This window comes from Pseudorca crassidens, chromosome 17, assembly GCF_039906515.1.
Source record: "Pseudorca crassidens isolate mPseCra1 chromosome 17, mPseCra1.hap1, whole genome shotgun sequence".
Lineage (NCBI taxonomy): Eukaryota > Metazoa > Chordata > Mammalia > Artiodactyla > Delphinidae > Pseudorca > Pseudorca crassidens.
The window spans coordinates 35,883,189-35,906,835 of NC_090312.1; the positions used below are offsets into that span (position 1 = coordinate 35,883,189).

General features: G+C 41.7%; 1 protein-coding gene across 10 annotated transcripts in view; it reads left to right on the forward strand.

Moving 5' to 3' along the window:
• The window catches only part of NCALD (neurocalcin delta), a 432,221-nt gene that overhangs the window by 396,682 nt on the left and 11,892 nt on the right, over positions 1–23,647 (forward strand). For all 10 annotated transcript variants that reach the window (XM_067711605.1, XM_067711601.1, XM_067711599.1 and 7 more), the window contains one exon: positions 13,907–14,303. In XM_067711605.1, coding sequence (XP_067567706.1) covers positions 13,926–14,303 — 378 coding nt within the window. In that variant the 5' untranslated portion in view covers positions 13,907–13,925. The remainder of the gene's footprint in view (positions 1–13,906; positions 14,304–23,647) is intronic.

The window sequence follows — 23,647 nt, forward strand, 5'->3', positions numbered from 1 at the left end:
AAAAGGAACAACATTGGGTCATTTGTAGAGACATGGATGGATCTAGAGACTGTCATACAGAGTGAAGTAAGTCAGAAAGAGAAAAACAAATATCGTATGTTAATGCATATATGTGAACCTAGAAAAATGGTACAGATGAACCAGTTTGCAGGGCAGAAATTGAGACACAGATGTAGAGAACAAACATATGGACACCAAAGGGGGAAGCGGCAGGGGGGTGGGGAGGTGGTTGTGAGATGAATTGGGCGATTGGCATTGACATGTATACACTGATGTGTATATAATGGATGACTAATAAGAAACTGCAGTATAAAAAAATAAGTAAAATTCAAAAAACAAAACCATTTAGATATTTGTCTTTTTTATTTTAAAGTGGATCCAACTCAGTTTTGATTACTGAAGTGTGTTAATTCTAATGCTTTTACTTCACTTCTGTGTTCTTGTACTATTACTTCCTGTACGAATACAATCAAATTCTAATTTTGCATAATTTTCTTATAATGGAAAATGCTGCTCTAAAGAAACAAGCGATCAACTCAGAGGATTGGAATAATGTTCTGTATCATTTTATACACTGTTGCACATCGTATAATTCATTAGTGAAGGGAAAGAGGAGTACTGGCAAATTTATCTTCCTCATTATTCAAATAGAATAGTTACATATAATACAACACTCTCCCATTATTGCTTTCTCTTTCAATAAAATTATTGGATAAATTTGAGATTTTCATTATTTTTTTACTATAACCGTTTTTGTTGTAACCCAACTCATAAAGCCCAAATTTTATGTAAGAGTAAGCATATTTGAATCTTTGGATGTGTTAACAATGAGAAAGATTTAGGTTGTCAGTTCCAGCCGTTTGTTACACGATTCCATTGGTGCTTCTGAGTCCACACTGTTTGCCTGTTTCATAAATTTAAGGCGTTTTGCTAGCTACACATGATGAATGCATAGCCCAACAGTCTCCTCTCTTTAGTTCATCTCGGCAGCTTCACGCTGAGGCTGTATTTGCTGCCGCCATAACTGCTAAGCTATGTGTACTAATAAGCCCTTTGGTGCTGCAAGATAAAATAGAAAAGGGCAGAAGTCGCATTATTCAGGAAAAGGCAGAATGTAATTTTCTTTACAACGTCTTCTGCTGAAGTCGGGGCACACTGTGGTTTGCCAGCACAGGTACCGCGATGTGGGTTTCTGTGCGTGTGCAGGGCGTGGAGTGCAGGATGCCGCCTCTGCTGTCCTTGCCGCATTAGCCAGTGTGACGTCTACCTGATACGGCTTCCGCCAACCCCACTCCGGTAGTGACATGCCAGAAAAACGCTGCCAGCTTTTCGGAACAACTTTAGAATATTTTGAAAACTTTTTTTTGCACTGATTCTACATTGTTTTTAAATGTTTGCTATAATGTAAGAGAATATAGAGGGAGAAAACGGTAGCTCCATAGAAGTGACCCACTGCTGTCGAAATTTAGAAATAGGGAAAAGGTTAGGGCGTCCCCACTGGCAAGGGGGCAGGTGGGTGTGCAAGATAAGTTAGAAAACTCTCCCAGGCACACACACAGTCTAAACAAGGAGGGGCTCGCCTAGTTGGACACAGAACCTCTTTCAGAGCTGGTGGGGATCCTTTGTTTGAATTTGTTGCATTTTTATCACGTTGTGGATATATTTTCACCTTCCCTCTTTTCAGATTAAGCTTCCATTTTCATTTTCTCTTAACAAGAAATGGAAATAGTAAGCAGAGTGTAAATAGCTAGACAGGAAGGCTTTTCTTAAGCACACAGACCTGCACACATCCTCCAACACTTGGCAACATATCCCCTGAGGCTTTGCTCTGTTTTCCACCACGAGGTGCTGTGCTGAGTGGACAGAGGAGGAAGCTCTGTGTCCTACGTCCACCTTTGAAACTTATCAGTCATGGTACCTTGGGGAAATACTTATATCATCACCCTCAATTTCTTTAATATAAGTAATTGATCTTGCCCCTTCCTTTCTCACGATATTTCAAGGATCTGCTGAAACAGTATATGTGAAAGCCCTGTAAACATGCAAGAAGGGGCTATGCTTTATTTCAGTTTGTGGCATTGGGTCGCTGGTGTAGTGCCCTGCATACCCTTGGCATTCTTTAAATATTAGTGGAATTCTTTAAAGTGACACAAGCAATGTAATACTCTTTAAGGTCAGTAGAAAATAAGCTCAGTGGAATAGATCCATCGTTTCTTAGGCATCTACCACATGCCAGCATCGTTCTCAGAGCTATAAAGAGAAATGCCAACAAAACTCCACAGATACGCTTAATGCTCACTTAGAAGAGAAAGGGCAGCTGAATGTAGGAAGTAATAATCTCCACCTGACACCAAGTAAGATTTCAACAGGTAGAGAAGGAGAGACTCATGGTTATAATATTGACTGTTGGGAAACACTTCAATGTTTACAAAGGGTTTTAAGTTTATTCTCTCATAAGCTTCATTCCCTGGACCAATGTGAGGATTGGAGTGGAAATAAAAGTGTGTGTCAAGTTCAGGATAGAGTGACGAATTCGGTGGTTCTGATGAGGTTGGGATGCAACCTGGAAGGGCCCTGAGGACCAAGCTATGGGCTTTAGCCTTTAATCTGTCATCAATACGGAACATGGAAGATTTTTGAGAAATAACATGACATGATCAGATGCAGAGCCTTAAGCCTGGAGAGCAGTTAACATTTCTGAATTCAGGTGGGAGATGATGAAGGTCTGCATTAAGAAATGGCAGCACTAATTGGAAATAAGTTGAGAGACAAGGATTTTCCTATGGCTGTTTTTTCCCCCCTAATGATAAATGGAGTTTTTTTTAAACCAGTGTATTCCTCTTTTTCACCTCTGGTTAAAAAAAAGTAATAAAACAACGGAGAATCATTTCTTACCCCAGGTAGAGAAGAATTGATTTGGTGAGTCATTGATACCCGATGTTGTTAGTGGTACCAATTTGTATCCAGTTTGTTCTGAAAATAGCATTTTCAGAAATAGTCCAGCCAGACTCTGAGAACGGGTTGTAAGTCCTCCTTAGAGCAGTAGGACCATCCCATTGCTGGAAGGCTGATTCGCCATGGGACTTATCTGAGCCTGCACTGATTCTGCCCCAGCCCCACTTCCCAACCTCAGGAGGGAAGACCAGAGAAAGAAACAGTGTCCTGCTCTCCATCAGCTGCTTCTCCAGTGGGACCTCTTTGCTTAATTTCTGGTTAAAATAATGCCTTCTATGCAAGGAAAACATTCAGCCAGGGGTCTGGCAGGAGTCTTCTCTGGGTGCAAACCCACAAATATCTTTCACATCTGGCAAGTGATCCAAGGGGGGGAGTCAGGCAGGAAGCTAACAGTGGTTCTCTTTCTTTCTCTCATGTCACATTCTTTCTCTTATTCTTTCTAATTCTTCATGGAAAAAAGGGGGATGACTCTGGAGGGCTCATCTTTGTAAGCAACCCACCAAACTGAATCCTTATCTCATTCAGATTAATAGTCAGTGTTTACTGAGCACCTGCTAGATGCCAGACACAATACTGAGTTTTCCCTTACTCATCGGGATTCCTTTTTCTCATTTCTTGTTTTCTCACCAAACAGCCCCATGAGAGAGGTGTTACTATGTCTATTTTACTGTAGAAGAATGAGACCCTTAGAGAGGTCAAATGACTTTCCCAAGGTCATATAACAGTGTATTATAATAAGGACTTTAATTCAGTTCCTTTGCTACCAAGTCCAATTCTCTTTCCACACGCCTGGCTGGAGGACACAAAAGGCGCAAGAGGTTAAAAGAAGTTACTTCACAGTCTCTCCTTGTCAGCCAATTATTGTACTTCTGACGTGTACGTTAAGCTTGATGGATAAACGTTAATATTTTAGCCACATTGGCCAGGATAGAGATTGATTGATCACCACCTTCCAACAGAAGCATTCGAATACCAGAAGCGATCCAGCCAGAGATGTGGACGGGATGAAAGTGGGAGGGTGGTTCCCACGCTCCTCCCGTGGGACCACGAGCTGCATGAATTTGTCATGATGGTTAGCTTCTTAAGCCCCGTGGAGTAAAACCAAGATATAATATCCCTCTCACCAAAAAAACTGCAAAAAATTGTAAAAATAAAATACTAATGAAAATACTCTGAGCTGCAACCAGAATACCAGACTCCCTCCCTTCCTTTCTCTATCTTATGTAGGATGCTATTTTTGTAGGAATACTCATTTTAAGCCAGGAAACAGTAGATGTTAAGCACATGCTTGCTGAATAAATAAAAAAGAATTATAAACTATTCTTAGACTCTGTGGAGGGGCTTGTATCAATTAGCTAAATGCATTTGTGGCCCCTGGAGAATGTCTAAAAATGGACATTTGAGCTTCTCTTGTGCATCTCTGGCTGCTAATTACATGATGAGGCCTGGATCCCCATAGCTGATCTATTTGCCCTCCTGAGTCCATGATGGCTCACTCTTCTGCTTTACAATTTTATCAAAACCCAAAGTAGTACTTCCTGTCTTTTAAATAAGAGAATATTGGACTTCCCGTGTGGTCCAGTGGTTAGGACTCCACACTTCCACTGCAGGGGGCACGGGTTCGATCCCTGCTCGGGGAACTGAGATCCCACATGCTGCACAGGGCCAAATAAATAAATAACTAAGAGAATATTTAGTACATTTAGCTAAGCAGAAATTTATCAAAATAGGAATTCCATGGAAGTCAGCCAAGGTAGGGTCTTAGCCTGTGGCAGCCCTGGAGAATGGTTGAGGGCCCTCAGAGCTTCCCCTTCTTTCCCTCCCTGCAGCTGGCCCTGACTTAGCATCTGCCACGAGGCGGCCCAGACAGGCAGCTCTGAGGCAGTGGCCTGATGGCAAGGGGACACATACACTTCATCCGAAGACCTTGACTTCAGGCACTCCAACAATTTCTTTCTCTGGATCAGCTTTGTAGTTTCTGCATGTAGTTTAGTATGGCCCCTGTCCATTTACTCAAGGCCACTTAACTTAAGGGCACTTGAAGCATGTAATGTAAGTTCACCTCCAATTGCCAGCAATCTAGGAGTGGGTGGGGCGTGGGAGTCAGCCATTAGCTAGACTTGAAGTGGGGGGAAAGGAGTGGGCATGAAAAGTCAGGAGTTGAGTATTAAGCCACAGAGGATTTAGAGTGCTGTTTGGGTAAAATAGCTCTTCAGGCTGAAATGAGAGAGGGGGCATTCACGTGGTGGCAGTAGTGACAGGGTGGACATGGCCTCCTAGGTACTAGAAATAGCTAATGCCAAATTTGCGTGTGTGTGCCTGTGACACAGGCAGAGCGGGTGGTGTGCAATTCCAAGTCCAATTTCAATTCTAATTCAGTTCTAATCCTAGCTGGTGTATAAAGTCTTACAAAATGCACGGTTAGCATATAAAGGCTCTAGAGGAAAATGGCTTGTTGGAAAATTCATAAGGGAGAGTCTAGAGATCATGGTACTTGTCAAAGACATCAAGAACATGTTTGTAATAAATACTGCCGAAGGAATCCAGGAACCATGACTAAGGCAGATGCCAAGGGAATGAAAGAAAAGTGGAATCAACCGAAATTGCCTTCAAGGGGGATTAGTTAAATAAATGTCATGCAATGGGCTGTAAGCCTCATGTCACCAATTATTCTGTCAGCTACCCAATTCAATGTTTGGCCCAAGGTCAGTGCTCAATACTGTCTGTTGAATCAATCAATCAATCAATCAAAATTCAGCAATTTGAAAAGATGAGATACATCCATATGTATAACATGGAAGAATGCCCACAATATACTTTTAAGTGAAAATGATCCTCTTCATGGTTAGAGTGTACAGATTTCATATATGTGCATTTAAATGTCTAATATGATATATATATACATATATATGCATATATAAAACTCTTAATGGTGGTTATTTCTTATGGAGTACTACTGGATCAGAGCGAGGGTGTTCACATTCTAGTTTCGATATCCCTTTATTACTTACATGTTTTATAATAATAATAATGTAGCACTTTGGCAGTCAGCAAAACTAAAAATGATCGTTTCCATTTTGGGAAACAAAGGAAAGGGTTGTTGTTGGATGATGTTCTCTTCAGAGTCTATCAGAAATATATGTTTTATTGGCAGTAATATGGGTTGTACTCTATTTTTTATGGAAAAATAAAACTTGGAAAAGAGCCCAAAGCCAGGCCCTCTCATTCTGAACTTCAGGCTCTGTAGAACAAGGGCCCAGATATTTGAGAGACCATAAGCCCTACTCACCCTGGGAAGACCAGATGGGTTTCCCGGGCTTTATCTCAGAGCCCGCGGAAGGCAGAAGGCAGAGTGGATTTGTTTCTAGAGAGCCTTCTGCTCGCTATCTATTTTGTACCAGTTAAGTTCTCATCTCAAACCCCATCACCTCTCTGCAGGGGGAGTGAGTGCAGGGCTGTGACCAGGAGCACAGGTATGACCCCGCAATCAGGAGATGTGGGTCCGAACACCCAGTCCTCATTGGGAAGAAGGCCTCCCTGCAAGCAGTGGCTTTGTGACATAGTTCAAGCAGCCCCAGCAAAGCCGTTTTGTGATCCACATGAGGAGGTAGGGAGCACATTTTGCTCCCTTATATGAGCTCATCTTACCAGAGGCTGGAGGAGAGAACATTCTTTGGTCGAGGCAACTAAGTTACCGCGATTATTACATAACTTCAGTTCTCCCTCGGTAATATTTTAATTTTTTTCCCCTCTATGCTCCACTGTGTTTCATTTCCTAATTTCCCCACTATATGTAAATATGCCAGTTTATATACATGGTCTCCTTTCAGACTTCCACTGAGAGGAAGGTTCCATTGAAGAGAAATTTCTGAAGCAGTGTGCTCTTCAGGTTTTTATTTAGTCATTTTTTTTTTCCAGTGAGAATTAAGGACAACTGACCGTGAAATGAATTTGCTGGATTTTAGCCACCTGTAAAATTCAGATGGCTAAAACATCTGATGTCCCAGTGATGGTAAATGAATGCTTCCTCCCATTGACCTATAACTTTTATCATTTTCTTCCTTACATTTTAGGAACTTTTTTTCAGTTATGTTTTCATAATTTAGACATTCCGTTGGTTGAAAATTCAAAGCAACTCTTAGAGGACAAGGTTACATGTTCCAAACAGGCAAACGTTTTAATTAACCCGGCCTCTTTCGGAAACCACTGTGGGCTCTGTGTTCCTTGTTGCAGCTAAACGTGACTTCAGCTGCTAGCTTCTTGTCTATTCCATTTTAGGAGACCTCGGTGCACTTTGCATTGAGACTTACTCTGAGGTTAACCAGGCTGTCCAGGGTAAATTATGGATTTTTTCCTGGAAAATCTAACTCTGGGCATTGAAGAATTAACTCTCAGAGTTTTAGAACCTTATGGGGAATCACAGAAATGAAATGCAGCTCTTTCCAATCCACAGGTACAAAATATAAAGAAGGGAGCACATGCATTCCAAAAGGTTGTTCCCTACTCACCATTTCCTTTCCCTGTGGCATCATTTTTAGGAGCTATTCCTTTTTTAGTTCTTTTTAGATGGAAAGTTAACTTCATAGTTTAGATTCCTGTGCATGGTTCTTTGTTGGTGGTTTGGTGTCTTGTATATTTTTCCTTTTTCATCCGTGGTCATTATTAACCCCAGATTTAGTTTTTGGACACGGAGCAACTGGATGTGACTTATATTTCCCAAAATAAGTTGGGAAATTTCACATTGCCCAGCTCAGATTAAACTACTGAGTAACAGAATGCTGACGTTTAATAGAATACCACGTGTATTTCATTTAATGAAATGCAGTTGAGATTCAGCAAAAATTAATATATATTGTATATGATATATGTTATATATATTTTATAGTAGATAGATAGGTAGGTAGATCTTATGGGGTATTTAAACTAAAGGGTGAGGACCCAATTGCTATTTAAAAGTATTCTTCAACACCCTGAAGCAGAAGCCCTTAAGAGGTAAAAGTTGGAGCGTGCAGGAGGCCACGGTACGTGGGCAGGGGGCCTGAGAAGTCAGGGATGGCCAGGGCCAGCTTCCACAGAGGCTTGTGGGCCAAAGGAGGGAGTCTGGATTTTCTTCTCAGTGTGTTACGAAGCCCATATGGAGCTTTAAGCAGAGGAGTGACCTGGTCTGTTTTGTGTTTTTTAAAGGTCATTCTGGGGAGCTGAGTGGAGAGCAGATCGGGGCCAGGTAGGGAGAAGGAAGACAAGAGTCAAGAGTGAGAAGCCAGCGAGGAGGGCGTTGTAGACATTCAGGAAGGAGGCGATGATGGTTCAGGCTGAGGTATGACAGTGGAGATGGTGAGAATGAGTGTATTTGAGACCAATTTTAGAGACAGAGACAAGTTTAGACAGCACCTGCTGTTGGAACAAGAGTGCAAGGAATCATAGGTGAGTCCCAGGGGTTTGGAGTGAACAGCTGGGTGGAAGCTGATGTCCTTTACGGAGACGGGAGAGGGTGGCGTGGGGGAGTGAGCACAAGATTCAGAGAGGAAACCAAGAGCCTCAGTCCTCACCGTGCCACTGCTTTGAGCACTTCCATGTGCCCCCTCGAGCTGGCATGAAAGACACACGACGGAGTGGGCACACTTTCAGTCTCTGTGTCTTCCTGCCCCCTCGCTGCCCATCCCCGTCATCCTCCCCAGCTGGTTCCTTCTCCTCTTTCACATTCTAAATGGCAGGGCGACGCAGGGCTCAGTCCTTATCCCCTTCTCTTTTCCATCCACATTCACTTCCTTGGCATTCTCATCCTGTCTTTTGCTATAAAGATTATCTATCTTCTGATGACTCCCAAATTTATATTGCCTCCCTGGACCTCTTTCTCTAGCTTTAGACACATCCAACTACCTGCTCAACATCTCCAATCAAATGTATGATAAGCATATCAGAACTAACACATGCACAACTAACTTAGCACTGATACCCATGCCCCCTGCCTCACCCCGAACCCCTGCTTCTCCTGCATTTTTCTTATTTCAGTAAATGCCAACTTCATCCTTTACTGTTCGTCTTTTTTTTCACACCCTACAGCTGAACCGTCAACTAATCCTACTGACTATACCTTCAAGCTGTGTCCAGAATCCCACTAAGTCTCACATCCTCCGCTGCTACCCTGGTTGCACCATCTCTTGCCTGGGTTGCTGTCATCTCTTGCCTGGGTCACTGCGGTGGCCTCCTAACTGGTCTTCTCACTGCTGCTCTTACCTTTCTTTAGCTTTCTCTCAACACAGCAGCCAGAGTGATCCTGTTAGAATATAAATCACTCCTATCATTTCTCTGCTAAAAATCCTGCAGTGGCTGCCTCTCCCTCAGAGTACAAGCCAGTTACTTCCTGGTCCCACATTCTGGTCCTCATTACTCTTCTGATCTCATCTCCTTCCTTTCCTCGCACCCATGCTCCAGCCCTGTCCTTGGGCGTGCTAAGCATATTCCCCGTGTAGACCCTTCTCATCTGCTGTTTTCTTGGCCTGGAATAGTCTTCTCTCAGTCATCTCCATGGCTACCTCCTTGCCTCTCTGGTCTTTTACAAAGGTCACTTTCGTAACGGGGCCTTCCCTGGCTTTTTATTTAAAACGTCAACACCCACCCACCCGTTCCTGGCATTCCCCCACTCACCTTACTTTTCTCCATGGCACACATCTCCTTCTAACATTTCACTTACTTATTGTCTGTCTCTTGCCACTAGGCTGTAAGCTGCATGAGAACAGGAGCTTTGCCTGTTTGTTCCCTGCTGACTTCCCGGTGTCTTGAGCCTTGCCTCCCTCCTGGTAGACGCTTAGCCCATATCTGTAGAATGGGTGAGCTCTAATAGGGGTCGTCTCTTCCCTCTAACTGCTTCTTTCTGACTTCGTGTGGAGCTGTTGTCTTAATTTCTATGTGTGCTTGTCTGTGAAGCTAGTAGGGCGTAGTGAAAAAAAAGCAGTAGACAGCCCCATGCAAATCAAGCTTCCCACTTGGCTCTCTCATTCAAAAGCTGTGGAACTTGAGACAAGTCACTTTGCCTCTCAGAGTTTCCTTCCTTCCTGCCTGCCTTCCTTTCTTTCGCTTAGGAAATGGCGAAAGCTACCCTGCCGTCACTCAGGGTTGCTGTGAAGGTTCAACAGAATAACGTATGAAGTGTCATGGAGAATAAGAGGCAGTTTTCACTGACCGCAGCCTCTGGCCTCGACTCAGTGCCAGAGCTTTACGTATGTGACTGTCTCGTTTAATTCTCACGTAGAATCAGTGAGACATGAGCTTGTACAACTGAACTCATGTCACAGATGAGAAGACTGAGGTGCACCAAGAAATTAAGTGAATTACCTGAGAGCTAGTCAATGGTAAAGCCAGGCTTTGAACCCAAAAGCATTTTTATTCCATGGCCTGAGTTTTCCTCATTGTGTTCTACCGGCACAAGATAAATGTTTCAGTGACCAAATATGGAGTGATTAAAAGGATGTGAGCTGAGGTGCAACTTCTGTCTCCAGATGATTTGTTTTCTTGACTGCTAATTAATGTAGCGTTTCCCTTAATGTTATTTTTTTCCCCCCCTTCAACTCAAACAGCAGAAATTCCCATCTTCCAAAGAAAAAAAGGTATTGTCAGGCATTTTTCTATCTTTCCCTTCCTCCCTCAAAGAATGAAATGCTGTCCTGTGTCCCCGGAGATTTCTGTCATACAGCCTAACCAAGTCCAGATGGTTTTCTCAAGTTCAGACATCATACTTAGTAAAGTGTGTGTAGTTATCTACAGAAACAAGTTCTGGACTAAATTGCAAACACCGGCTTCCCAGATAACTTATTCCATGCTCTTCTGCCTTGTTTGTGTTATGGCCTGTCTGTGCTAATGAATTTGTAAATGTGGTTTAATTACTGTTTACCGGAAAAATAGCTGCACACAGATCAGTCTCAGTGGGAGTCTTAGCCAAAATGTTGAGGCAATTTGTTTCTAGGGCAAAAACAGCTAATAAATGAGAAGCACTTTTTAAATGTTGGGAAGGGAGCTTCAGTTCGGTTTTGAAGAAACAGTTTTTTATATATCCTGGGAAATAAATCATTCCATAAGAGAGTGGATTTAAATATCAAAGTGGCATTTTTTTTCCCAAGGCCTTGCACTCGGTAATTTGCACGGAACCAAAGTATTCTAACAGTGATTTGATTGAATACCACACCAAAGGGCTATCCTCTAAAGAACTCACCAAAAGGAAAACTCAGAATTACTTGTAAATTCCAGCAAATGTTTCGGAGCTCTGTAAATCCATGTATTATGTATTACCTCATGTTTCTGAATTCTTGCCTCGGGCAAATTGCCAACTTAGCAACTAAATGACAGTTTTAAAATTCTAATAGAAACCAGCCTCTCCAACTTTTCTTTTTTTCCTCCAGGAGAAAAAAAAAACGGGACACGAGAGGGAAGTGAAAGTTATTGAAAGGTTCAATTTATAAATTGTCTGTGCTCTGCTTGGAGTTGTAGTTTAATTTTGCTCTTGCATAAAATGGTATTTGCCTGATTCTACATAAAGGGGCACCTTTGAAAGTAAATAAATTCTCACGGGCAACTGTTGGTCCTGCTAATAGGGAGGAAGCTCTGTCACGCTACCCTTCGGGGGATGCCTGCCTCAGAGCCAGAGTGGGCCGGTTCTGCCTTCAGTGAGAACTCAGAAAACAAAAGCAATCAACTTGGCAACTAATAAAGATGTTTGTCATTTCCTGAACTGTGGATATAACAAAGAATTTGAGCAGTGTGAGATGCAAGCCCTGCCCTCAAGAAGTTTATTTTTAGTGGGGGCAGCAGACAGGTACACAGGCAATTCAATCTAAGAGATCCCAAGGCGGGGGGAGGGGGAATTGAGTGAAGGTGGTCAGCAAGTACAAACTTCCAGTTACAGTGTAAGATACATAAGTTCTGGGGATGCAGTGTACAGCATGGTGACTATAGTTAACAATATTGTGTTGTATATTTAACAGTTACTAAGAGAATAGATCTTAAAAGTTCTCATCAGAAGAAACAAATTCTGTAGCTGTGTTAGGTGATGATGTTAACTAGACTTATTCTGGTGATCATTTCCCAGTATATACATATATCAGGTCTTATGTCATATACCTCAAACTTATGCGGTGCTCTGTGACAATTAGATCTCAATAAAATTAGCAGGCAAAAGAGACCCCAAGACCAAGTCTTAACTACCAAATACGATTAGTGTCTCATATAACCGTATGAAAGCCAGGGCCTCATCTTTGGGGCAGAAAGACTCCTTTTCCAAGAAGGTTATTGCATATTTCCACATTGTAATTATTTATCTGTCTATCAGTCGTTTCTTCATTCATTAACTCACCCAATGTTATTTGTGATGGGCCCTAGAGAGAGAAAGTAACTTCAACAAGACTCCATCTCAAGGAGCTCACCCTGCAGTGAGGGAGGCAGACATAAACAAACACCACAAAGTGAAAATCTCAAAGAAACTGGGAATCATTATTAAAATGGGGATGTGTTATCTTTTATATATTCTATGTTTCCAATACAAGAAAAATGTAAAATATAAGTGCAGAGCCCCTTTATTAAAAGGGATTTATCTTAACCATGCTTAAATCATAAGACTTTGGACATGAGAACTAAGCTCAGATATCACCTCCTCCAAGAAAGCTTCCCTGATAGCACCCATGTCCCCTTTTGGCTTGAGTGTCCTTTCTATGTACTCTCACTGCACCATGTCCATTCCCCTGATACCATGTTTTGAATTTTTATTGTGTTGTCCTCTTACTGCCACTACCACCTCCATAAATACACAACTGGGTACCCCTTAAGGAGGAGGGGACACATCTTACTCTTTGCATTCGCAGCGCTAGAAACATACCTGGTATATGGCACTCGGTTAATGTTGAATAGCTCTGTGAGTGGGAAGATGATAATTACAGGTTTTTTCCCCATCTAATAAAAGTTGCCTTTTATTCCCCACATTATATTAAGTTTTAAAATATGTAACAAAGGGTATATATTCTTGTTTTTTGAAATGTAAATGTATTAAAATGTAAGTATATTAAATGTAAATGTATTAAACATTTATTAATAGCATATTTAGATAAGGGCGCATACAAAAAATCTAGAAGGACACACACCGAAATGCTGGTGGTGGTTATCTCTTCAGTGTTAAGGTTTGAAATGATGCTAACTTTGTCTTTATGCATCACTGTGTTGTTTAACTATTTTACTATGGATGTGCTACTATTATGATAAGAAAATACGAAGTTATTTGTATTTTAAAAAGGAAAATTTGGCCCATTTCATAAGCCACAATCATAGGACATAAACAACTTTATGAAACATCATCTTTACCATCTAACGCAATGTTGACAGTGATTTGACTTCGGATTTAAACAACTGACCAAGCTTGGTGGCATTTAATGGAATTAAATGGGTTTCTATTTTCCTTACTCATGTCTGTGTTTATAATATTCAGAAGGTACCCAAGCACTTTATTTGCAGTTGTCTAAAACGTGCGAAATTATCTCTTTTGCTCGCTCTCTTTTGTTCCTTTCCTTTAATTCTCCCTGCTAATACTTGGATTGGGTGTTAGAACCCCAGTCTTTTTAAAGCCAGGTTTAACCTCTTGCAAATAGATAAGGCAGAACTAAGTAACCAATTAATTCTCTCTCTCTCTTTCTTTCTGTCTCTTTTTCATTATAAATCTCCTGTTTTTAGGGTGGCTCTGTGTAGAAGAAATATCAGTTTTCTGGTCCGTGATAGTGTTCTGCCGTGCATCTTCTGCCTGCCCGTCTTTCAGCATTTTGTCTGGCTGACCAGAATGTTGGAAAACCCTAGACAATGTTATTGGACTAACAGTTTATTTCTTTTTCCCAGAGGAACAATCACAGATTGTAAAATGTGCCTCTAAAGAACAGGTTTAAAAAACTATATATACTATATTCTTTTTTATCTGCAGCTGAATTCTTGCTGCCAAGATGGGGAAACAGAACAGCAAGCTGCGCCCAGAGGTCATGCAGGACTTGCTGGAAAGCACAGATTTTACAGAGCACGAGATCCAGGAATGGTATAAAGGCTTCTTGAGAGACTGCCCCAGTGGACATTTGTCAATGGAGGAGTTTAAGAAAATTTACGGGAACTTTTTCCCTTATGGGGATGCTTCCAAATTTGCAGAGCACGTCTTTCGCACCTTCGATGCCAATGGAGATGGGACAATAGACTTTAGAGAATTTATCATAGCCCTGAGCGTAACGTCCAGGGGGAAGCTGGAGCAGAAGCTGAAATGGGCCTTCAGCATGTATGACCTGGATGGAAATGGCTACATCAGCAAGGCAGAAATGCTCGAGATTGTGCAGGTACGTCGACCTTGCCCTTTACAAAGAGAAGAGTGTGAGTCGCAGTAAGAACTGGGAAGTCCACAGTGCAGCTTAGTGGAGAGATTGCAGACGGGTGGTCTGCCTGGGCACTGACTTGGCCTAGCCAGTGTCTTTGAAAATGTGGAACCCATATACAAAACAGGGAGGTTTACACATAAACATGCAGATTGGTTAGCATCTCTTGGAAACTCAGGAGCTCTGGCCACACTGGGCCCACATTCTTGCCTGGCATAGGTGCCCTGGGGCTTTGTGGTGACTCCTCCCTACAGAGGGACATGCACTCTTCAGCTGGTCATGCTCACTGTGGCCACTCCATCTATTCAGTGCAATGACCTGCCTGGACCTAGAGCCTGGAGTGATGTTTAATGGTCAAACTCTGACCTGGGTTCAAATCCTGCCTCTTCAGTCACTACCTCTGTGACTTTAACCCAAGCGAGCCTCAGTGTCCTTGTCTGTAAAATGGGACTATCAGCAGTGCCCACTGCTGTGGGATTGTTTTAAGATTAGACTGACTCTCCGTGTTCAATGCTTAGCACAGTGCCAGCCTTACAGAAAAGCTCATCATCACTGCCATCACTAATTTCCAACTTTATTAGACACTTGAATAAAAGTAGGGATCTCTAATCTAGCTTCTATCTCATCAGAGATACAAACAGTGCAGAATCAAGGCCTCCATCATTTTTATAGGAAGCACTCCACTTTATTTCCCCAAATCACTCACCCAGAGTAAATTTCCCAAACAGAACAGGAAAAGGGGTCGTTTTTCCTTTCACCACCCCCTCTTCTTTGCAAGTCCACACTCAGGCCTTGTCACTGTCCCAAGAAGCTGTGTACCTTTGTGGGAATTCTCACTGTTTGGTTCTAGCTGGTCTGCACCAGGAGAATGCATATTTGCAGATGCTACAATCGCTTCAGAGGCGGCGCTGTCTTTTAGGTGTCTGGGAAAATACCTGTTAGAAAGTGACGAGATGGAGGCCGGCTGTGGGCCGGCAGAATCATACACAAATTAAGGCTCTGTTTGTTAAAGCAAGTGAAACTTCAGCTTGATTACAAGTGTCAGCACATAAATTCCTTGCTGAACTTCTGTCCCTCCAAGACTCAGAAATTCAAGCCATTTAATGTAAAATGCAAATTCATGATGTTCACCTGCAAATACTCATAAGTGGTCAGGGTGAAGATCGAGGCTTGTCAGTGAATGGAGGGCGGAACTCCATAAATTCTCTAGTTTTCCTTCTTCATTGTTGCTTTCTGTGGTGTAATTTTGGTATCCACAGAATATTGGTGGTGGTAGCAGACTGGAATCCTTTTGTTTTTCCTGGCATTGGTAGGAAGGATTCTATTGTGGACTCTGTAACACTGAAATACACGGTATTGGTTTCCTCTTGGAAACCAATTGGCTGCTGTAACAAAGGGCCATAAACTTAGTGGCTTAAAACAACACACATTTATTATCTTACAGTTCTGGAGGTCAGAGATCTGAAATCGGTTTCACTGGGCTAAAATCAAGGGGTCCGCAGCTTGCGTTCTGTCTGGAGGTTTTAGAGGAAAATCTGTTTCCTTGCCCTTCCTACTTTTTGAAACATTCCTTAGCTTGTAGCCCTTTATATCCATCTTCAAAGCCAGCAACAGTGGATTGAGTTCTTCTCACGTTGCCATTCCCCTGGGTATCTCATTCTGCTTCTCCCTTCCACTCATAAAGACCCCTGTGAGTACACTAGGACACGCCAGATAATTCAGAATAATCCCCCCTAGCTCAAGATCCTTAACATAATTACATCTGCAAAGTCCCTTTTACTGTGTAAGGTAACATATTCACAGGTTTCAGGGATTAGGACATGCACATCTTGGGGGGGCCATTATTCAGTCTCCCACGTAGTCCAAACGCAGTTATGTTCCTTTTTCCAAAAAATAATTTTGTGCTATATCAACATCTGGGTGAAAAAGCAAAACCATATGCAGATTTATTTTTAGAGTCTTACACAAACATTTTCACATTCATGTGTTTGTTTTTTTAAAGTGACAAACTTAGGAACATGATTTAGGTCCAATATTTTATTATTGCATCAAAACCATCTCTCATGAGTCTTAAGCCAGATCACAATTCTGACGTTTCTCCCGTAACGGCAGATCCTCTCCTGGGGCGGGGAGGGCCCTAATCTCAGCCCCCCGCTGCAAGAGGAAGGAGAATCCTTCCTGCCCCACACAGTTCTCTGTCCCTGAGCCCAGCCAGAGGCAGGTCTGAGCACCCACACCCAGCCCAGCACAGGCTGTTTCAGGAAGGGGGCAGCGAGCATGTGAGTAGCGTTGCGCATTGAACCACGAGTGCTCAGATGCTCTCTGGGATCTTGGGGGTGAGGGAACATGAACTTAGGGATCCATCAACAGGACCTCAGGGAGAGAATGCAGGAAGAACAGAGAGTGAAACTGACCCCTTCTGTTCTCAGAAAGTAACTAGGACCCTTGAAAGAACACGTTTTAACTACAGGACTGTCATTGGGTAGGAGTACACAGTCTTTGTTGCTTTACTCTTATGATTGAATGAAAATCACAGGCTTAGACAAAAATTGATCACCGGGATCCAAAACAAAGATGAAGAGGGAGTCAAGGGAGGAATTGGCATGTGAGAGCGGTTGTCTGAGCAAAGCAGGTCAATATCACCTTGCCCCTCCTTTTTCAATCTCCTTTTCCTTCTTTTCCTCAGGTAAGTTATTTAACCTTTCTGTGCACTGTTCTCATGATTTGTGAACTGGAACCAATCATAGCACCCGCCTCAAGAGTAACCGTAAGGGTTCAACAGTTATTACAAGTAGAGTACCTAGAACAGTGCCTCTCAATGGGTATCCTTCAGTAAATGTTGACTACTATTATTCTATAGACGTTTCTGGAGCTGAGACAGGACGTTTCCCTGCAAAATAAAGGGAGGTCATTTCCCATTCAAAGGACAAAGTAATAGAGGCTCCCATTAAGTTTTTTTTTATCTTTATTGGAGTATAATTGCTTTACAATGGTGTGTTAGTTTCTGATTTATAACAAAGTGAATCAGTTATACATATACATATGTTCCCATATCTCTTCCCTCTTGCGTCTCCCTCCCTCCCACCCTCCCTATCCCACCCCTCTAGGTGGTCACAAAGCACCGAGCTGATCCCCTGTGCTATGCGGTTGCTTCCCACTAGCTATCTACCTTACGTTTGGTAGTGTATATATGTCCATGCCACTCTCTCACTTCGTCCCAGCTTACCCTTCCCCTCCCCATATCCTCAAGTCCATTCTCTAGTAAGTCTGTGTCTTTATTCCCATCTTACCCCTAGGTTCTTCATGACATTTTTTTTTTCTTAGATTCCATATATATGTGTTAGCATATGGTATTTGTCTTTCTCTTTCTGACTTACTTCACTCTGTATGACAGACTCTAGGTCCATCCACCTCACTACAAATAACTCAGTTTCGTTTATTTTTATGGCTGAGTAATATTCCATTGTATATATGTGCCACATCTTCTTTATCCATTCATCCGATGATGGACACTTAGGTTGCTTCCATCTCCTGGCTATTGTAAATAGAGCAGCAATGAACATTTTGCTACATGATTCTTTTTGAATTATGGTTTTCTCAGGGTATATGCCCAGTAGTGGGATTGCTGGGTCATATGGTAGTTCTATTTGTAGTTTTTTAAGGAACCTCCATACTGTTCTCCATAGTGGCTGTACCAATTCCCATTCCCACCAATAGTGCAAGAGTGTTCCCTTTTCTCCACACCCTCTCCAGCATTCATTGTTTCTAGATTTTTTGATGATGGCCATTCTCACCGGTGTGAGATGATATCTCATTGTAGGTTTCATTTGCATTTCTCTACTGATTAATGATGTTGAGCATTCTTTCATGTGTTTGTTGGCAAACTGTGTATCTTCTTTGGAGAAATGTCTATTTAGGTCTTCTGCCCATTTTTGGATAGCGTTGTTTGTTTTTTTGCTATTGAGCTGCATGAGCTGCTTGTAAATTTTGGAGATTAATCCTTTGTCAGTTGCTTCATTTGCAAATATTTTCTCCCATTCTGAAGGTTGTCTTTTGGTCTTGTTTATGGTTTCCTTTGCTGTGCAAAAGCTTTTAAGTTTCATTAGGTCCCATTTGTTTATTTTTGTTTTTATTTCCATTTCTCTAGGAGGTGGGTCAAAAAGGATCTTGCTGTGATTTATGTCATAGAGTGTTCTGCCTATGTTTTCCTCTAAGAGTTTGATGGTGTCTGGCCTTACATTTAGGTCTTTAATCCATTTTGAGTTTATTTTTGTGTATGGTTTTAGGGAGTGTTCTAATCTCATACTTTTACATGTTGCTGTCCAGTTTTCACAGCACCACTTATTGAAGAGGCTGTCCTTTCTCCACTGTACATTCCTGCCTCCTTTATCAAAGATAGGGTGACCATATGTGCGTGGGTTTATCTCTGGGCTTTCTATCCTGTTCCAATGATCTATATTTCTGTTTTTGTGCCAGTACCATACTGTCTTGATTACTGTAGCTTTGTAGTATAGTCTGAAGTCAGGGAGCCTGATTCCTCCAGCTCCGTTTCTTGTTCTCAAGATTGCTTTGGCTGTTCGGGGTCTTCTGTGTTTCCATACAAATTGTGAAATTTTTGGTTCTAGTTCCGTGAAAAATGCCAGTGGTAGTTTGATAGGGATTGCATTGAATCTGTAGATTGCTTTGGGTAGTAGAGTCATTTTCACAATGTTGATTCTTCCAATCCAAGAACATGGTAAATCTCTCCATCTATTTGTATCATCTTTAATTTCTTTCATCAGTGTCTTAATAATTTTCTGCATACAGGTCTTTTGTCTCCTTAGGTAGGTTTATTCCTAGATATTTTATTCTTTTTGTTGCAGTGGTAAATGGGAGTGTTTTCTTAATTTCACTTTCAGAGTTTTCATCATTAGTGTATAGGAATGCCAGAGATTTCTGTGCGTTAATTTTGTATCCTGCTACTTTACCAAATTCATTGATTAGCTCTAGTAGTTTTCTGGTAGCATCTTTAGGATTCTCTATGTGTAGTACCATGTCATCTGCAAACAGTGACAGCTTTACTTCTTCTTTTCCGATTTGGATTCCTTTTATTTCTTTTTCTTCTCTGATTGATGTGGCTAAAACTTCCAAAACTATGTTGAATAAGAGTGGTGAGAGTGGGCAACCTTGTCTTGTTCCTTATCTTAGTGGAAATGCTTTCAGTTTTTCACCATTGAGGACAATGTTGGCTGTGGGTTTGTCATATATGGCCTTTATTATGTTGAGGAAAGTTCCCTCTATGCCTACTTTCTGTTGGGTTTTTATCATAAATGGGTGTTGAATTTTGTCGAAAGCTTTCTCTGCATCTATTGAGATGATCGTATGGTTTTTCTCCTTCAGTTTGTTAATATGGTGTATCACGTTGATTGATTTGCGTATATTGAAGAATCCTTGCGTTCCTGGAATAAACCCCACTTGATCATGGTGTATGATCCTTTTAATGTGCTGTTGGATTCTGTTTGCTAGTATTTTGTTGAGGATTTTTCCATCTATGTTCATCAGTGATATTGGCCTGTAGTTTTCTTTCTTTGTGACATCCTTGTCTGGCTTTGGTATCAGGGTGATGGTGGCCTCGTAGAATGAGTTTGGGAGTGTTCCTCCCTCTGCTATATTTTGGAAGAGTTTGAGAAGGATAGGTGTTAGCTCTTCTCTAAATGGTTGATAGAATTCGCCTGTGAAGCCATCTGGTCCTGGGCTTTTGTTTGTTGGAAGATTTTGAATCACAGTTTCAGTTTCAGTGCTTGTGGTTGGTCTGTTCATATTTTCTATTTCTTCCTGATTCAGTCTTGGCAGGTTGCGCATCTAAGAATTTGTCCATTTCTTCCAGGTTGTCCATTTTATTGGCATAGAGTTGCTTGTAGTAATCTCTTACGATCTTTTGTATTTCTGCAGTGTCAGTTGTTACTTTTCCTTTTTCATTTCTAAGTCTATTGATTTGAGTCTTCTCCCTTTTTTTCTTGATGAGTCTGGCTAATGGTTTTATCAATTTTTTTATCTTCTCAAAGAACTAGCTTTTAGTTTTATTGATCTTTGCTATCATTTCCTTTATTTCTTTTTCATTTATTTCTGATCTGATATTTGTGATTTCTTTCCTTCTGCTAACTGTGGGGTTGTTTTGTTCTTCTTTCTCTAATTGCTTTAGGTGCAAAGTTAGGTAGTTTATTCGAGATGTTTCCTGTTTCTTAAGGTAGGATTGTATTGCTATAAACTTCCCTCTTAGAATTGCTTTTGCTGCATCGCATAGATTTTGGGTCGTCGTGTCTCCATTGTCATTTGTTTCTAGGTATTTTTTGATTTCCTCTTTGATTTCTTCAGTGATCACTTCGTTATTAAGTAGTGTATTGTTTAGCCTCCATGTGTTTGTATTTTTTACAGATCTTTTCCTGTAATTGATATCTAGTCTCATAGCGTTGTGGTTGGAAAAGATACTTGATACAATTTCAATTTTCTTAAATTTACCAAGGCTTGATTTGTGACCCAAGATATGATCTATCCTGGAGAATGTTCCATGAGCATTTGAGAAATATTCTGTTGTTTTTGGATGGAATGTCCTATAAATATCAATTAAGTCCATCTTGTTTAATGTATCATTTAAAGCTCGTGTTTCCTTATTTATTTTCATTTTGGATGATCTGTCCATTGGTGAAAGTGGGGTGTTAAAGTCCCCTACTATGAATGTGTTACTGTCGATTTCCCCTTTTATGGCTGTTAGCATTTGCCTTATGTATTGAGGTACTCCTATGTTGGGTGCATAAATATTTACAATTGTTATATCTTCTTGGATCGATCCCTTGATCATTATGTAGTTTCCTTCTTTGTCTCTTGTAATAGTCTTTATTTTAAAGTCTATTTTGTCTGGTATGAGAATTGCTACTCCAGCTTTCTTCTGATTTCCATTTGCATAGAATATCTTTTTCCATCCCCTTACTTTCAGTCTGTATGTGTCCCTAGGTCTGAAGTGGGTTTCTTGTAGACAGCATATATATGGGTCTTGTTTTTGTATCCATTCAGCCAGTCTGTGTCTTTTGGTGGGAGCATTTAATCCATTTACATTTAAGGTACTTATCGATATGTATGTTCCTATTCCCATTTTCTTAATTGTTTTGGGTTTGTTATTGTAGGTCTTTTCCTTGTCTTGTGTTTCTTGCCTAGAGAAGTTCCTTTAGTATTTGTTGTAAAGCTGGTTTGGTGGTGCTGAACTCTCTCAGCTTTTGCTTGTCTGTAAAGGTTTTAATTTCTACATCAAATCTGAATGAGATCCTTGCTGGATAGAGTAATCTTGGTTGTAGGTTTTTCTCCTTCATCACTTTAAATATGTCCTGCCAGTCCCTTCTGGCTTGCAGAGTTTCTGCTGACAGATCAGCTGTTAACCTTATGGGGATTCCCTTGTGTGTTATTTGTTGTTTTTCCCTTGCTGCTTTTAATATGTTTTTTTTGTATTTAATTTTTGACAGTTTAATTAATATGTGTCTTGGCGTGTTTCTCCTTGGATTTATCCTGTATGGGACTCTCTGTGCTTCCTGGACTTAATTAACTATTTCCTTTCCAATATTAGAGAAGTTTTCAACTATAATCTCTTCAAATATTTTCTCAGTCCCTTTCTTTTTCTCTTCCTCTTCTGGGACCCCTATAATTTGAATGTTGGTGTGTTTAATGTTGTCCCAGAGGCCTCTGAGACTGTCCTCAGTTCTTTTCATTCTTTTTTCTTTATTCTGCTCTGCAGTAGTTATTTCTACTATTTTATCTTCCAGGTCACTTATCCGTTCTTCTGCCTCAGTTATTCTGCTATTGATCCCTCTAGAGTATTTTTAATTTCATTTATTGTGTTGTTCATCTTTGTTTGTTTCATCTTTAGTTCTTCTAGGTCCTTGTTAAACGTTTCTTGTATTTTCTCCATTCTATTTCCAAGATTTTGGATCATCTTTACTATCATTATTCTGAATTCTTTTTCAGGTAGACTGACTATTTCCTTTTCATTTGTTAGGTCTGCTGGGTTTTTACCTTGCTCCTTCATCTGCTGTGTGTTTTTCTGTCTTCTCATTTTGTTTAACTTACTGTGTTTGGGGTCTCCTTTTTGCAGGTTGCAGGTTCGTAGTTCCTGTTGTTTTTGGTGTCTGTCCCCAGTGGCTAAAGTTGGTTCAGTGGGTCATGTAGGCTTCCTGGTGGAGGGGACTAGTGCCTGTGTTCTGGTGGATGAGGCTGGATCTTGTCTTTCTGGTGGGCAGGTCCACGTCTGGTGGTGTGTTTTGGGGTGTCTGTGGCCTTATTATGATTTTAGGCAGCCTCTCTGCTAATGGGTGGGGTTGTGTTCCTGTCTTGCTAGTTGTTTGGCATAGGGTGTCCTGCACTGTGGCTTGCTGGTCGTTGAGTGCAGCTGGGTGCTGGTGTTGACATGGAGATCTCTGGGAGATTTTCGCCGTTTGATATTACGTGGAGCTGCGAGTTCTTTTGTGGACCAGTGTCCTGAAGTTGGCTCTCCCACCTCAGAGGCACAGCACTAACTCCTGGCTGCAGCACCAAGAGCCTTTCATCCACACGGCTCAAATCACAAAAAGAGGAAAAGGGGAAAAAATAATAAATCTTCCTCTCAAAGTCCACCTCCACAATTTGGGATGATTCGTTGTCTATTCAGGTATTCCACAGATGCAGGGTACATCAAGTTGATTGTGGATGTTTAATCCACTGCTTCTGAGGCTGCTGGGAGAGATTTCCCTTTCTCTTCTTTGTTTGCACAGCTCCTGGGGTTGAGCTTTGGATTTGGACACGCCTCAGTGTGTAGGTCACCTGAGGGCGTCTGTTCTTCGCTCAGACAGGACAGGGTTAAAGGAGCAGCTGATTCGTGGGCTCTGGCTCACTCAGGCCGGGGGGAGGGAGGGGCATGGAGTGCGGGGTGAGCCTGCGGCGGCAGAGGCCTGAGGTGCCCTGTGCATTCTTCCGGGGAAGTTGTCCCTGGACCCCGGGACCCTGGCAGTGGCGGGCTGCACAGGCTCCCCGGAAGGGAGGTGTGGACAGTGACCTGTGCTCGCACACAGGCTTCTTGGTGGCGGCAGCAGCAGCCTTAGCGTCTCATGCCCATCTCTGGGGTCCTTGCTGATCGCCGCGGCTCGCCTCCGTCTCTGGAGCTCCTTTAAGCAGCACTCTTAATTCCCTCTCCTCGTGCACCACTCTGGACCCCACGGCCACTGGCTGGCCCACTGTGTTCAGGAAATTCAATAGGAACCCTGGCAGCTCCTCAATGTCTGCTAATGTTGGAGGGTGTCCTGCAGAGG